Genomic DNA, 18286 nt, shown 5'->3' on the forward strand with positions numbered 1-18286 from the left:
CCCGACACAACAACAACGTATAGGTCGTATCCCCCCCGACCCAACAACACTGTATAGGTCGTATCCCCCTGATCCCCCCCCTGACCCAACAACACTGTATAGGTCGTATCCCCCCCCCCAACAACACCTGACCCAACAACACTGTATAGGTCGTATCCCCCCTGACCCAACAACACTGTATAGGTCGTATCCCCCCTGACACAACAACACTGTATAGGTCGTATCCCCCTGACCCAACAACAATGTATAGGTCGTATCCCCCCTGACCCAACAACAATAGTATCCCCCCTGACCCAACAGCACTGTATAGGTCGTATCCCCCCTGACCCAACAACACTGTATAGGTCGTATCCCCCCTGACACAACAACACTGTATAGGTCGTATCCCCCTGACCCAACAACAATGTATAGGTCGTATCCCCCCCCTGACACAACAACACTGTATAGGTCGTATCCCCCCCCGACACAACAACCCTGTATAGGTCGTATCCCCCCCGACACAACAACACTGTATAGGTCGTATCCCCCCCCCGACACAACAACACTGTATAGGTCGTATCCCCCCCCCCCTGACACAACAACACTGTATAGGTCGTATCCCCCCCCTGACAACAACAATGTATAGGTCGTACCCCCCCCCCCCCCCCAACAACACTGTATAGGTCGTATCCCCCCCCCACAACAACACTGTATAACAACACTGTATAGGTTGTATCCCCCCCCCGACACAACAACACTGTATAGGTTGTATCCCCCCCCCAACAACACTGACACAACAACACTGTATAGGTCGTATCCCCCCCGACACAACAACACTGTATAGGTCGTATCCCCCCCGACACAACAACACTGTATAGGTCGTATCCCCCCCCGACACAACAACACTGTATAGGTCGTATCCCCCCCCCCCCGACACAACAACACTGTATAGGTCGTATCCCCCCCCCACACAACAACACTGTATAGGTCGTATCCCCCCTGACACAACAACACTGTATAGGTCGTATCCCCCCTGACACAACAACACTGTATAGGTCGTATCCCCCCTGACACAACAACACTGTATAGGTCGTATCCCCCCTGACACAACAACACTGTATAGGTCGTATCCCCCCCCAACACACAACAACACTGTATAGGTCGTATCCCCCTGACCCCAACAACACTGTATAGGTCGTATCCCCCCCGACACAACAACACTGTATAGGTCGTATCCCCCTGACACAACAACACTGTATAGGTCGTATCCCCCCTGACACAACAACACTGTATAGGTCGTACCCCCCTGACCCAACAACACTGTAGACCAATTCCTGTTAATCCTGCCTTCACCACCTCTCGTACACTGACATTGTTTTGGCAACACATCCCAAACATAACTGCCTTGCTCAATCTATAATCCCACACAGGTAAATACACACCTCTCTCTCTCTCTGAGAAAGGACAGCAGGAAACCAAACTCCCTTTCTGTTTTCCCTAAAAGCAGTCCTGGAAAGGAGAGGAAGAATGCAGAGAGGAGGACAGAAAGCTGCCTTGTTTCGACACAGAACGTGCCTCTAGTCAAATCAGAGACAAAGAATAACTGTCATTACAGGCCTCAATAATGACATTGCAATTTACACTAGCAGTGTAAACACTAGCAGTGACTAGTGTAACTAGTGTAACTAGTTACTTACTAACTAGTGTAACTAGTCACTTTCTCCAGAATATATCACTCCAAAGCTCCCTGAGAGGATGGTGTTTATCCTGTTGCCATAGTAAAAAAAAGGTTGCCAAGGTAATACGGAACCCACACAGAGGTTTAGTGCAGTGAAGCACACATCCCAGAAGGAACCTCCTTTTAACGACAGCTTCAGGATCAGATGGCCAATCCTCACCCTTTAGGCTTGCTTAGGGGTGAATCCGAACTTCCACTTAAAAAGCAAACATTTGACTTTAGTGGAAGTTATGATTCACGCCTTAATTACAGAGCAGAGCAAACTAACTGAACCCAGACCAGCGATGTAGGGCACTTCCAGTCTGTCTGTGGATTAGCACGCAAGGCAGGGTCAGATAATGACCTTAGGTCAGTTAACTGGTTTCCCTCCAAGTTATGAAACGTTACCATCTCCCCCCATTAATTCGAGACAGACGGTGTGAGTCCTGGACTACACCATTTGAGTTATTTTGCAGACACTCTTTATCTAGAGCAAACATTTTCATATTTGTTCATACTGGTCCCTCAGTGGAAATCGAACCCACAACCCTGGCATTGCAAGTGCCCTGCTCTACCAATTAAGCCACACCGGAACCAGACAGTGTGAGTACTGGACTACAGCGTTACAATAAAGTTAGACTGAAAAACAAACTCAGCATTGTGGCTATAAGTGAGCTCTCACTTAAAGATCAGGATCCGGGAGGATAAGATATCCTTGGTGACTATGGAAAACTTCAACGGTATTTCTCCCTCTCTTTTCCCCTTGTTGACAACAGATGAGATGATTAACTCCACCTAACCATCCCCTCCAATGGGCACCCCTAATAATCACAAGCCAGGGTGGACTGTTTTGTGACATCTGACCTACAGGAAGCAGTAAAGCAGTGTTCAGTGTGCCTCAGAGAGACGCCTGTCTGGCCTGGTGCTTCACTCTGGCTGGAGAGGGAACAGTCAGAGCAGAGGGGTTGTTTTCTAGCTGTCAACAAATGGAAAATACAAGCACGCGCACACACACGAGAGGAAAACAGAGGGAGAAAGATCCCCCTCCCCCTAACACTGGTGGTAAAACCTGCAGAAGTTGTCACTAGCCTTAACTAATCAGAGTTATGGCAACCTAAGCAACTTACAACACATGACAGTGGTAGATCCTTGAACAACAAGCAAAGTTTCTCATGACATGAGAACAAGAAATGATCACCAGGTTGTCATTATCAATAACAAAGATATAAAAAAAACAGACATTGCAAGTTGTATAATGTGCAACAACATAACAGTTTAATAATAGAAAACAAACTCAGGGATGTCAATCAGCTGCAACTCACACAATGATTGTCACAATTTGATTAAAATGACATGGCAAGATGAAGGAACAACAAAGCCCAATGTGTTCGGGGAATAGCGCTGCTTTTCATTAGAAAAATGCCCCTCCCTCACCCCAAGGCCCTCCAGGACATCAAGCTTGGGATCCACCTGCAGCCAACCGTGCTGTGTTGACAGGGGACTCCCATCTTTGTGTCAACAGTGGGCCAACCAGTGAGGGCTTGACACAAAAGCTAGGCCCAGAAAATGCAGACAGAGAAGTGAAAAAGACCACCATGTGAAGCTGTTTTCAGGCAACGAGACGAGCCTAAACGTTAAAGTGGAAGTTCACTGGAAATAGTCGGGAAGTGAACAAAGATTAAAGGACACTTGCTTCAGGTTACGAAATAATATACTTTTCTTTACAACGCATAGCATACACAGGAATGGTCAATTAACACGACATGGTGATTCATCCTGGCAAGAAAAGCTGTTTCACCTGATGGAAATGTACCACATCCACATCATGCATATGCAGATTCCAACAGTGTGTGTAGCTTATGTGTGTAGCTACCAGTGTGTAAGCAGCAGGACAGGTGGACAGGACTCACTTGTATGGCCTGCCTCCAGCACAGCAAAAGAGAATGTATTTGTATGACATGGTAAGGCGAGTGGCAGACTGTGTGTGGGTGTGACAATATGACAACAGATGTGTGGAGGGGTGAAACTGATTGCATATGTTTACAGTATAGTAATCATATGATATTCAACTAGGCCAGGAAGGGGCAACTGGTGGCCCACAGATCAATAAAACAAACTCAGTCGGGGTCTCAATTTACTGTTGCAAGTTAAAAATAGTAGAATACACAAGGCGCATTTTCAAAATGTGGTTGTGCATCAGTCACTGATAGTCAATCAATGAGCCATGTCAGCTAAACATTTTAGATTGTTGAATGAATCTAGCAGGACAGCTATCTAAACTTGTAGTAAGCATGCTCAAATTTCTGGCCAAGGGGCCCCCATCACTCACTCAGATATTATATTAAAAACTGCAAAATATCTGTCCACCCTATGGCAAAATGTGTAGAGTTGCAAGAAATTAGCTGTAAAGTTATGATTTTTTTCTCTACGGTCCATGGCAAAATGATTAGAAATTAACTCTAAAACGTTAAAGTTGGATATGGATAGGACCGGCTATGACTACATGTATGGATATGGGTAGGACCGGCTATGACTACATGTGTGGATATGGGTAGGACTGGCTATGACTACATGTATGGATATGGGTAGGACTGGCTATGACTACATGCGTGGGTATGGATATGGGTAGGACTGGCTATGACTACATGTATGGATATGGGTAGGACTGGCTATGACTACATGTATGGATATGGGTAGGACCGGCTATGACTACATGCATGGATATGGGTAGGACCGGCTATGACTACATGCGTGGACATGGGTAGGACCGGCTATGACTACATGTGTGGATATGGATAGGACCGGCTATGACTACATGCGTGGGTATGGATATGGGTAGGACTGGCTATGACTACATGTGTGGATATGGGTAGGACTGGCTATGACTACATGTGTGGGTATGGGTAGGACTGGCTATGACTACATGTGTGGATATGGGTAGGACTGGCTATGACTACATGTATGGATATGGGTAGGACTGGCTATGACTACATGTGTGGATATGGGTAGGACTGGCTATGACTACATGTGTGGGTATGGATATGGGTAGGACCGGCTATGACTACATGTATGGATATGGGTAGGACTGGCTATGACTACATGTGTGGGTATGGATATGGGTAGGACCAGCTATGACTACATGTGTGGGTATGGATATGGGTAGGACCGGCTATGACTACATGTGTGGATATGGATATGGGTAGGACTGGCTATGACTACATGTGTGGATATGGGTAGGACTGGCTATGACTACATGTGTGGGTATGGGTAGGACTGGCTATGACTACATGTATGGATATGGGTAGGACTGGCTATGACTACATGTGTGGGTATGGATATGGGTAGGACTGGCTATGACTACATGTGTGGATATGGGTAGGACTGGCTATGACTACATGTGTGGGTATGGGTAGGACTGGCTATGACTACATGTATGGATATGGGTAGGACTGGCTATGACTACATGTGTGGATATGGGTAGGACTGGCTATGACTACATGTGTGGGTATGGATATGGGTAGGACCGGCTATGACTACATGTGTGGGTATGGATATGGGTAGGACCGGCTATGACTACATGTGTGGGTATGGATATGGGTAGGACCGGCTATGACTACATGTGTGGGTATGGGTAGGACTGGCTATGACTACATGTGTGGGTATGGATATGGGTAGGACTGGCTATGACTACATGTATGGATATGGGTAGGACTGGCTATGACTACATGCGTGGGTATGGATATGGGTAGGACTGGCTATGACTACATGCGTGGGTATGGATATGGGTAGGACTGGCTATGACTACATGCGTGGGTATGGATATGGGTAGGACTGGCTATGACTACATGTGTGGGTATGGATATGGGTAGGACTGGCTATGACTACATGTATGGATATGGGTAGGACTGGCTATGACTACATGTGTGGGTATGGATATGGGTAGGACTGGATATGACTACATGTGTGGGTATGGATATGGGTAGGACTGGCTATGACTACATGTATGGATATGGGTAGGACTGGCTATGACTACATGTGTGGGTATGGGTAGGACTGGCTATGACTACATGTGTGGGTATGGATATGGGTAGGACTGGCTATGACTACATGTGTGGGTATGGATATGGGTAGGACTGGATATGACTACATGTGTGGGTATGGATAAGGGTAGGACTGGCTATGACTACTGCTAAAGCTAACTCTCTCTCCTCTGCTCTCATCCTTCTAGACCTATCGGCTGCCTTCGATACTGTGAACCATCAGATCCTCCTCTCCACCCTCTCCGAGTTGGGCATCTCCGGCGCGGCCCACGCTTGGATTGCGTCCTACCTGACAGGTCGCTCCTACCAGGTGGCGTGGCGAGAATCTGTCTCCTCGCCACGCGCTCTCACCACTGGTGTCCCCCAGGGCTCTGTTCTAGGCCCTCTCCTATTCTCGCTATACACCAAGTCACTTGGCTCTGTCATAACCTCACATGGTCTCTCCTATCATTGCTATGCAGACGACACACAATTAATCTTCTCCTTTCCCCCTTCTGATGACCAGGTGGCGAATCGCATCTCTGCATGTCTGGCAGACATATCAGTGTGGATGACGGATCACCACCTCAAGCTGAACCTCGGCAAGACGGAGCTGCTCTTCCTCCCGGGGAAGGACTGCCCGTTCCATGATCTCGCCATCACGGTTGACAACTCCATTGTGTCCTCCTCCCAGAGCGCTAAGAACCTTGGCGTGATCCTGGACAACACCCTGTCGTTCTCAACCAACATCATGGCGGTGGCCCGTTCCTGTAGGTTCATGCTCTACAACATCCGCAGAGTACGACCCTGCCTCACACAGGAAGCGGCGCAGGTCCTAATCCAGGCACTTGTCATCTCCCGTCTGGATTACTGCAACTCGCTGTTGGCTGGGCTCCCTGCCTGTGCCATTAAACCCCTACAACTCATCCAGAACGCCGCAGCCCGTGTGGTGTTCAACCTTCCCAAGTTCTCTCACGTCACCCCGCTCCTCCGCTCTCTCCACTGGCTTCCAGTTGAAGCTCGCATCCGCTACAAGACCATGGTGCTTGCCTACGGAGCTGTGAGGGGAACGGCACCGCAGTACCTCCAGGCTCTGATCAGGCCCTACACCCAAGCAAGGGCACTGCGTTCATCCACCTCTGGCCTGCTCGCCTCCCTACCATTGAGGAAGTACAGTTCCCGCTCAGCCCAGTCAAAACTGTTCGCTGCTCTGGCCCCCCAATGGTGGAACAAACTCCCTCACGACGCCAGGACAGCGGAGTCAATCACCACCTTCCGGAGACACCTGAAACCCCACCTCTTCAAGGAATACCTAGGATAGGATAAGTAATCCTTCTCACCACCCCCCCTTAATGATTTAGATGCACTATTGTAAAGTGGCTGTTCCACTGGATGTCAGAAGGTGAATTCACCAACTTGTAAGTCGCTCTGGATAAGAGCGTAAAGTGTGTAAATGAAATGTAAATGTAAATGACTACATGTATGGATATGGGTAGGACTGGCTATGACTACATGTGTGGGTATGGATATGGGTAGGACTGGCTATGGCTACATGTGTGGGTATGGATATGGGTAGGACTGGCTATGACTACATGTGTGGGTATGGATATGGGTAGGACTGGCTATGACTACATGTATGGATATGGGTAGGACTGGCTATGACTACATGCGTGGGTATGGATATGGGTAGGACTGGCTATGACTACATGTGTGGGTATGGATATGGGTAGGACTGGCTATGACTACATGCGTGGGTATGGATATGGGTAGGACTGGCTATGACTACATGTGTGGGTATGGATATGGGTAGGACTGGCTATGACTACATGCGTGGGTATGGATATGGGTAGGACTGGCTATGACTACATGCGTGGGTATGGATATGGGTAGGACTGGCTATGACTACATGTGTGGGTATGGATATGGGTAGGACCGGCGAGCCACTGCGGCCCCTCATGATGAGTTCTGAGTTTTTGTAGCCGTTACCCCCATCAAAGTCGCTCATCCCTGAACTGGGCTATTGTTGATGACTAAGGAAAAATAAAAGATATGCATACTGTCACTAAAGAGGTGACAGTGTGACAGACAGCTTGCTAAAACAAGCATAGAGCGCTATTTAAGGACAGAAACCTATTTATGTTTATCACCAGTTAGGCTGCCAGTCTGACAACATAATGTGTTGCTACCTTGCTATAAGTAGAGAGGCTAATAGCGAGTAATATATTATTTGTGTTACATACGCAGAGCTACTTATGGCCACTTTACTTGAAAGGGGAGTGAGGGACGGAGAGAGAGAAAGACAATGACACAAGAGATAGAGGGCGTGAAAAAGACAAAGAAAGAAAGGAAAAATGGGGAGAAAGTGAGCAACATTTTCATGGGTGTGGTGTACCCATACCAACCAATGTACTATATAACTACATTAAATGTGTTTTGCAAGTGCAAAAATCAACAAGAGATGGAGGGGTCTCCATTCTGTGCCGTAAAGCATGTCCACATGGGGGCCAGGAGTTTCCGCAGTCGCAGTGGTTTTCCCATTATGCGGATGTGTCTGGGACTGGCAGAATTCGCTGACCCCTCAGACGTCATGTTATAGATAACCGAGGTCTTCCAGCAATGCACTGGTCTATTTCTGGGCAAGTTCAGTTTAAGTGTAGGCTATGCTTAGTGCTGCCTGCCTCGGAAAGGAATCGCCTACAGTTCTAAAAGAAGGTCACCCACATGGTCTATGTTAAAAAGGCAAGCCTTTACAGAGATTCACTTTGAAAAGGAAAATTGAACTACTGCGGGGACTATAATTAGGATACATTACATATTGAAATGATAGGACTTAACTAGCCTATATTATAGGCACCACAATCAAAGCACACTGCTATGTTGCATGCTGCTAACACAAGGATGTCTCAGTACCAGAGGTATGAAGCAGAACACATCCGATATACCCCCTCACATATTAACACGCATGCACACACACGGCCAGTCTGTGGGCCAGGCCAGTGGCGGGCTGAGTGTGACACCGTAGCTTGGCTCAGTGGACCAGGACAAAGCAGAGAGTCTGGGAGGCTTATAGGGCCCTTTGTGTTTGTCCAACGCTGCCATGGGTGACAAATACAGATCTGAATGTTCCTCAATCTCTCCTCCTACTCTTCTTCCCCCACCACGGCCTGCTCGGGGCAAATACACATGCTGGAGAGAAGTGAGTTGTCCTTACCTTCTGGCCTGTATGGCCAAAACGGTAACATATTATTGTTCTTCTGGTCATTGTCCCTTAAGACAGTTTGTGTACCAGATCCCACAGAACATTACTGTCTTGATGTGGATATTAGCACAAGTCATGTTCATCCACCTATAGTTGTAATTACATGATTATAAGGACTAACAATGGAAAGCCAGTTATTCTGGTAGTCAAAACCAGTCCTACAGATGAGTGCAGTGTTCGTACAGACAGTGGAAAGTCAAATTCAAGGACTTTCAAGTACATTTTCCAGCACTAATACTCATTTTTAAGGACCATCAATTTGTAGTAGTTCCTATTCGCCACAAGATCTTTGAAATTGTTGAATGTTGCCTTTATATGTGTTTAAGTGCTAATAATATTACATTTCTTTACATTTAAATTGACTTTATATTTCACTACATTTTAGGTCCCACGGGCTTTCCCAAAACATAATAACATGAAAGTGAATTTTAACAGTGTAAAAGGCCCTTTGTTGAATCTAAATTGTTGTTTTCTAAAAGCATTTGAAGAGAAAGAAGTTATGAATGTGTTTGATAAGATTGATTAGCTCAAGGGACCCTATTTACATTTTTTGCCAAGTTTGGGCACCACTGTACAACCAATCTCTCCCCCTGTCTGTCTCACTATTCTCTGTAAAGAAAAGCTATTTTGTTATGAGAATTTATAGTAGCCCATCTTTCGATTATAGCTAGCTTAATTTCAGTCAACTGCTCTTGCTGAGATCAAGCTCCGTTCAACATTAGCTTCTAACTTCATCCTTTTAGCCAGCTAGCTAGTTATAGCTGGCTACCTGGCTAACAGCCAGAGCTCGAGCTACTTATCTAGCTAGACATCTAACTGAAATATCAGCAACTATTTACCAGCTGTACACTCATTCTCTGTGTCAGGGGTTATTGTTTGGGTGATGTCTGTTGAAATGGCAGGAGTCGAGGGATAAAAATGTATTTAAAAAATGAAAACCGCACTGTCAGCCTCAGTCTCTTTGACCTTGCCACTATAGGTCTGGGCGGAGGTCGTTTGTTTCAACTCTCGGCCTATGCTGTGGTGGTGAATTACATTACAGCTTACAAGGCAAATACGAGGGAGCATATTCATGATTCCACTCATTCGCAAAGGTAGACGCTATTAGGACTCAGATCAAGGAGCCTTCTGAGCATTGATCAACGCTGGGAACACAATAATAAGTGTGCAAATGATAATTAACTCAATTAAAAAGGTGGGTAAACAGCGTTTACCCTCCACTACATCCCTGTTTGGGTCTGGCAAAACACATTCATAAACATCAATATACTGCCAGGCGGGATTGGATCTACATTTGCCCAACATTTTAGCTATCAATGTGACGTTTGGCGGCGCATAATCAGGCAGTTCTGTACCTGATTGGCTGAGTGGCAGTGTGGGCGGAAAGAGTGAGCTAGCCTAGCAACCAGAGAGCCAAACATGTGAGGAAATAAAACTCAGTAGTCTGCCTGGAAATTAATTTGCAAGACCAATACATTTTTCTAACATTTTTCATATTAACATATTTGAGAATTGTCTGTTCTCTTCTCATTTGAATTCAAGTACTTTTCAAGTACCAACTTGAGAAAATATCTGATTTTCAAGGTACTCCAGTACTTCAATTTCAGAGTGCCAAATTCAAGTACTTTAAGCACCTCAAGCACCTTGTGCAAACCCTGTGAGTGAAACAAGCACGTTCACATGCTTACACACACTTGCTTGAGCACACACACACACACACACACACACAGTAAAAAGTCAGTACTGTCGACAAACATCTCTTACCACCTTGACTTGACTGAAGGGCCTCTCCCATTATGTGGAGTTTAAGTAGTTTGCATTGACATAATAACCTTATCTGGCTGGTTCAACAAGTACCTCTTTACCTCAACTCCTCCTCTCATTACAACCATTAATAACTGTCAGGAAGAGCTGTTCTGTTGAGTATTGTACAAATACAGCCTTTACTGTACAAACCACTGAGAATAGTCAGAAATGTGTCCTGTATCACTCTCCCCTCTATTTCACACACACACACACACACAGTAAAGGTTGGCTTATACAATGTATAGGCTTGCCACTGGATTGGGAACACATGTGTTGACCCCAGGTCAAGGGGAGTATGTTAGCCGCATGTCAGCAGCCTTGGGGAAGCCAACTAGAAAGTTAGACTAGTTCGGACTGGAAACAATGGGAGCACATGTCTTTAGGCCAACACGACCCCCTCAGTATGGGCCATTTGCTAATGAGAAGACTACTTTTCAGTATTAGCTATGGACCCTCTGGCCAGCACCATGGGAGGACAAAGTCTTGCAAAATAGGAGACTGATGTGGCTTACGTGGCCTAGCGTTTAGTGCCACCACTCCGAAGCCCACATGCATTGCATGGCCGTATTGGAATGGGTTCAACGCCGCCTCTCTGCCCTGTGACAACCTTCCCTCCGAGCTTTCCATTCAACCACTCTTCCATTATCTGTTCAATCAAAAAAATATCTGAAAATACAGACATAAACAATAATAGGAGACTGGGCCAGGAATATGGTCACTCTCTCTCTCACAAGCACGCATGCACACAATGAGAACTCAGAGATTGGAGACTGGGTCAAGGGTCTCAGTTATTCCAGAAGGATTGTTACTATGGGGACCGTGGACGTGAAGTACCATAGAGCTGACAAAACAGTCAGCTGCTTGTGTCAGACATTATTATACAACACTAATCTAACAGAGAACATCACAATATTCACACTGAATTACTAGACGGTCTACTGGGTGTGTGTCTGTGTGAGAGAGACTGACGGAGAGATGGAGACAAAGAGACGGACACACACAAAGTGAAAGGCAGGCTAGTACTGCATGTGTGCCAACTGTCCCATTGTGCCATTCGAGACATCTGTCAGTGTGCCACCTGACCTCAGCATGTCTCCTAGCGAGGAGCAGCCTTATTCTGCAGATAACAGACTGTGGATGACATTACTTCTTCATGTGGAAAATACACAAGCCTGTCTAAGCAATTAACCAAATATTTTAGGGTCCTATGATTAACACATTCTATAGCCTTAAGTATGAACAAAATAACCTATTATTTGGCTACTGTTCACTTTCTGTAGGCTTCTGAGCTAAAGAAGGCCATTGCAATGTATTCTTAACTGGAAACAAACAATCAATTAACCAGAAACGGTTAGAGCTTTTTGCCTATTAAACGGTTGGCTGTCTTCCTTGAAGCCTGTCAGTAAAGCGCTCCTTTCATCGATCAACTGTGGATCAACTGTCTTCTTTGAAAGGATGCCTGAAAGAGACTCCGGCACACCGCCAAGGAGCTATAAAGGCCAGATCTGTCTTTCCAACCGTTCAATCGTTACAGAACAAGCATGATACTGTACCATCCATTCCTAGGCTGGTGGGAGAGACAAATGGCATGCGAAGACACCTGCCATATGTGCACCCTTCAGGTTTTTTCTTTGGGCGTGTGATAATGCTGCGTCATGCATGGAGACAATGCAGGCTATCACATTTCTTTAGTACTTCTGTGACACGCGACACAATAGCCTAGTCCTATATGTAAACTATCAACTGCAAATTCCTAAATTCATATCGTGCGTCCTCAAAGACCATCACACCGCAACACATTTTACAGAAAAAGATGTAACTGTTGGCTACAAATGTATCCCAATGTTTCCACAGAGTTTCAGATCCAGTCTTTGATGTTAGCCTACTATGAAATAAATCATAAAACGCCTAGAGTGGCAACTATCAACAGATGATGCAAGGCCTAAAATTAATCTCCTACATCTCCTTTAACGGGTCATGCATTCTGCTGAGCTGGTGGTGACAGGTAGGCTACCTCCCAAATATGTAATTGTGCCGACAGTTATGCAAAGTAAAGCAATTAAATGTACGGCTTGAAGACTTACCTCAAAGCCACCCGGACTGAGTTTTCGTCCTGTCCCATCGACATGATTCCACAGTCTAATGACTATCGATTGATAGAAGAACAAAAAAGAAGGGGATCTATCCGTTTTCTTTTCATCCGACAGGCTGGCTGGCGAGAGGCGGAGAGTGGAGTGCGCACCACTCAACAGCAAGTTGTCTGAGCAACAGCGCAACTCACCTCGACTTCACTTCAGCCATATTTCAGATTATTATGGGTCTATAGATTTTAAATAAAATACTGCGACTGGTCGGTGCTCCCTTGCATTTCCAGCTAGAATACATTCCTTGACGACATTCTGTTTGGAGCAGAGAGGCTGTTGCGTGGTCCAGTCGATTTCTCTCCTTGCTCTTTGGTTGGGAGAGGGATACACGCCTCCCGCACAATGCACACACCGATCCTGCTCGAGCCGCAATGCGTCACCAAGCCACGCCTTCTTCTCGGTGCGCTGTGGTGAAGGTTGAGTGTTGACATCACAATGCGCATGGAGGTCAACTCCAATTTAGACTTTTGGAAGAAATGTAGTGCGTGAGTGACGTCATGCCACGTGTACTCTTTGAATACCATTCTGACAAAATAATAGTAATAGTATAATAGTATGCTTTCAATGAGGACCATGATACTGCTTGTTATCAGTCAGATCATCAAAATCTAACTGAAAGATCATGAACAACTAATAAGACTACTAGCCTACTACATCATAGAGTAAAACAATTGAATTAAACATTTATTTTACCATTTGGTTTGAAAATAATTCGTTTTTTCACCAACACACTTACACACAGTTGAGACACACAGCAGTTGGTAGGCTCCATCTATACAGAACTCTTTGTTGTCATCAAATCAGTGCCCTTTCATTTTCCTCTAGCCTGTGAGATGCTTGTGGCTGTCTTGTTGTAGCTGAGGATTTAATGTGACCATGACTTTTTAGTGTCATACACTCTGAATTACTACTATGATATGTCACCTTTTGCGGTAACACTGTCACTCAGGTTAAACAGCGCCCCCATGCAATCATCTGGTATTACTACAGATGTAAATACCCATTTAATAACCTTTTTCAGTAGGCTACTTTGCCTATATGACCTGTGAATCATCTAGTGCTCTTTTTAAAATATTTTTTTAACCTTGAACCTTGATAGGCAAGTCAGTTAAGAACAAATAATTTTTTACAATGACGGCCAAACCCAGGCCAATTGTGCGCCGCCGGCCAGTTGTGATACAGCCCAGGATCAAACCAGGGTCTGTAGTGATGCCTCTAGCACTGAGATGCGGTGCCTACACCTAAGGCACTTCTTGTGCCCTAACAATATATGTATCTCCTTATGGGGGAGAACAACAGTTGTTACTGTTAGATATTAGAGTACTTAGTATGTTGTGTTAAATATATTTTAAATCCATACCAATTAACCCCACCCTGGTAAGTCCTTTTATTGTTGAGGTCTACCGGCCTTAATCTCCACACCCTATGAACCTCACCCCCTTTCCTCCAGTCCCCAGGCCAAAAGCAGTAGTGTCTGGTTACAGTCTTCTCACAACAATTTATTATATATATACTTTTTTATGAACCTTTTATTTAACTAGGCAAGTCAGTTAAGAACAAATTCTGATTTACAATGATGGCCTACTCCGGGCAATTGTGCGCCGCCCTATGGGACTCCAATCACAGCCAGATGTGATACAGCCTAGATTCGAACCAGGTACTATAGTGATGCCTCTTGCAGTGCCTTAGACCGCTGCACCACTCAAGAGCTGGTCTGACTATCACCAAGGATACACCTATCAGTTAACACAACCCACTGTAGAGCTTGACCAGAGCACACAATGTCAAGTATGTGGAAATACTGTAAACTACGGAGTGAACATGGTGCTGGGAAAAATGCTGAAGATTGTTTTTTTCCTATGGTTTTTTTTTCAACCAACAAATAGTATCTATCAACAATTTCACAGCGTAAATGAATTATATACAGCAATGCTTCTAATTTGCTTTATTCACAAAGCAGGTAGCCTAGTGTTTAGAGCATTGGACCAATAACCGAAAGGTTGCTAGATCAAATCCCAGAGCTGACAAGGTAAAAATCTGTCATTCTACCCCTGAACAAAGCAGTTAACCAACTGTTCCTAGGCCATCATTGTAAATAAGAAATAGTTCTTAACTGACTTGCCTAGTTCAATGATTTCCCTTTAAATTAAAGTGCATTAACTACAGAATATTTCACTTTCTCAAAAACATGGTACACCTGAGTCAGTAGCTTACTTAAAAAATAGTCAACAGTAACTATTCAATTTGACTGGGAAACACTTGCCATGCCAACCTACAAAAAAATGCATGTGTGCTTTAATTTGTATAAATACAGTAGGTATGAAACAAGCAGACATAATAATCCACCAAGACAAGAAGATATAATTATCCACCCAGACAAGCAGACATGATAATCCACCCAGACAAGCAGACATGATAATCCACCCAGACAAGCAGACATGATAATCCACCAAGACAAGCAGACATAATAATCCACCAAGACAAGCAGACATGATAATCCACCAAGACAAGCAGACATAATAATCCACCAAGACAAGACAGACATGACAAGCAGACATAATAATCCACCAAGACAAGCACATAATAATCCACCAAGACAAGCAGACATGACAAGCAGACATAATAATCCAATCCACCAAGACAAGCAGACATAATAATCCACCAAGACAAGCAGACAAGCAGACATAATAATCCACCAAGACAAGCAGACATAATAATCCACCAAGACAAGCAGACATAATAATCCACCAAGACAAGCAGACATAATAATCCACCAAGACAAGCAGACATAATAATCCACCAAGACATAATAATCCACCAAGACAAGCAGACATAATAATCCACCAAGACATAATAATCCACCAAGACAAGCAGACATAATAATCCACCAAGACAAGCAGACATAATAATCCACCAAGACAAGACAGATGATAATCCACCCAGACATAATCCACCAAGACAAGCAGACATAATAATCCACCAAGACAAGCAGACATAATAATCCACCAAGACAAGCAGACATAATAATCCACCAAGACAAGCAGACATGATAATCCAATAATAATCCACCAAGACAAGCAGACATAATAATCCACCAAGACAAGCAGACATAATAATCCACCAAGACAAGCAGACATAATAATCCACCCAGACATAATAATCCACCAAGACAAGCAGACATGATAATCCACCCACACAAGCAGACATGATAATCCACCAAGACAAGCAGACATGATAATCCACCAAAACATGCAGACATAATAATCCACCAAGACAAGCAGACATAAATCCACCAATCCACCAAGACAAGCAGACATGATAATCCACCAAGACAAGCAGACATAATAATCCACCAAGACAAGCAGACATAATAATCCACCAAGACAAGCAGACATAATAATCCACCAAGACAAGCAGACATGATAATCCACCAAGACATGATAATCAGACATAATAATCCACCAAGACACCCAAGACAAGCAGACATAATAATCCACCAAGACAAGCAGACATGAAATAATCCACCAAGACAAGCAGAAATAATAATCCAAGACAAGCAACATGATAATCACCAGCAGACATAATAATCCACCAAGACAAGCAGACATAATAATCCACCAAGACAAGCAGACATGATAATCCACCAAGACAAGCAGACATAATAATCCACCAAGACAAGCAGAAATAATAATCCACCAAGACAAGCATACATGATAATCCACCAAAACATAATAATCCACCAAGACAAGCAGAAACCACCCACACAAGCAGACATGATAATCCACCAAGACAAGCAGACATAATAATCCACCAAGACAAGCAGACATAATAATCCACCAAGACATAATAATCCACCAAGACAAGCAGACATGATAATCCACCAAGACAAGCAGACATGATAATCCACCAAGACAAGCAGACATAATAATCCACCAAGACAAGCAGACATAATAATCCACCAAGACAAGCAGACATAATAATCCACCAAGACAAGCAGACATGATAATCCACCAAAACATAATAATCCACCAAGACAAGCAGAAACAATAATCCACCAAGACAAGCAGACATGATAATCCACCAAGACAAGCAGAAATAATAATCCACCAAGACAAGCAGACATAATAATCCACCAAGACAAGCAGACATAATAATCCACCAAGACAAGCAGACATGATAATCCACCAAGACAAGCATAATAATCCACCAAGACAAGCAGACATAATAATCCACCAAGACAAGCAGACATAATAATCCACCAAGACAAGCAGACATGATAATCCACCAAGACAAGCAGACATAATAATCCACCAAGACAAGCAGACATAATAATCCACCAAGACAAGCAGAAATAATAATCCACCAAGACAAGCAGACATAATAATCCACCAAGACAAGCAGACATGATAATCCACCAAAACAAGCAGAAACAATAATCCATCAAAACAAGACACAGAAACAATAATCCACCAAGACAAGAACACCACCAAGACAAGACTGCATTTCCACCAAGATCATGTGCACTTTAATTGATTTGAATGCAAGGAAAAAATCCACCCACAAAGCAGACATCCACCAAAAAACTAATCCACCAAGACAAGCAGAAACAATAATCCACCAAGAAAGGAAATGATAATCCACCAAGGTTAATCATTTCATTAATCCACCAAGGTTTATCAATGTGCAATCTGTAATCCACCAAGACAAGCAGACAAAGGATTAATAAATATAGTAATGTCATCAAAATATTCAAACAAATTAAGACAAGCTTGATAATCCACCAAGACAAGCACAAATGTGCCAATAAAACAATTTAATAAAAACCAAGACAAGCAGACATTAATCCACCCACACAAGGTCCACCAAGACAAGCAGACATGGCAGACATAATAATCCACCCAGAGACAAGCAGACATGATAATCCACATCTCCAGATAGTACCACCTAATCCACTAATAATCTACTGATAATCCACCAAGAGCAGACATAAAGAAATTAATCCAAATAATAATCAAGGACAGAAACAAATGCAATAACTACACATTTGTGGGACTTTATAAGCATTGGAAATGAATACACCACTATACTATTATACCAAGTAGCAAAGGATTAATAATACACTACAAGCAGACTTTAGACAAGCAAAACAATAATCCACACCAAGAACATAATAATCCACCAAGACAAGCAGAAACAATATTCCAGTGATGTTTACTGCTTTGATATACTCACTGATATAAAATATATATACACACACACACATTATATATATATATATATATATATATATATGCTGTGCTTTAACTCCATAGTGCACTTGGCTGAACTCTCTCCATGGGGCTAGAAAATTAGTCTCGTCCAC

The 18286-nt window shown here is 43.9% G+C and overlaps 1 protein-coding gene across 1 annotated transcript in view; it reads right to left on the reverse strand.

Moving 5' to 3' along the window:
- Window positions 1-13277, reverse strand: part of LOC135509025 (kinesin-like protein KIF21A) — a 65677-nt gene extending 52400 nt beyond the window's left edge. Inside the window, 1 exon segment of the mRNA XM_064929316.1 lies at window positions 12865-13277. Within this exon segment, the coding sequence (XP_064785388.1) occupies window positions 12865-12908 (44 nt within the window). The 5' untranslated portion in view covers window positions 12909-13277.
- Between the last annotated feature and the right edge of the window lie 5009 nt (window positions 13278-18286).

Source organism: Oncorhynchus masou, chromosome 22 (assembly GCF_036934945.1).
Source record: "Oncorhynchus masou masou isolate Uvic2021 chromosome 22, UVic_Omas_1.1, whole genome shotgun sequence".
NCBI lineage: Eukaryota > Metazoa > Chordata > Actinopteri > Salmoniformes > Salmonidae > Oncorhynchus > Oncorhynchus masou.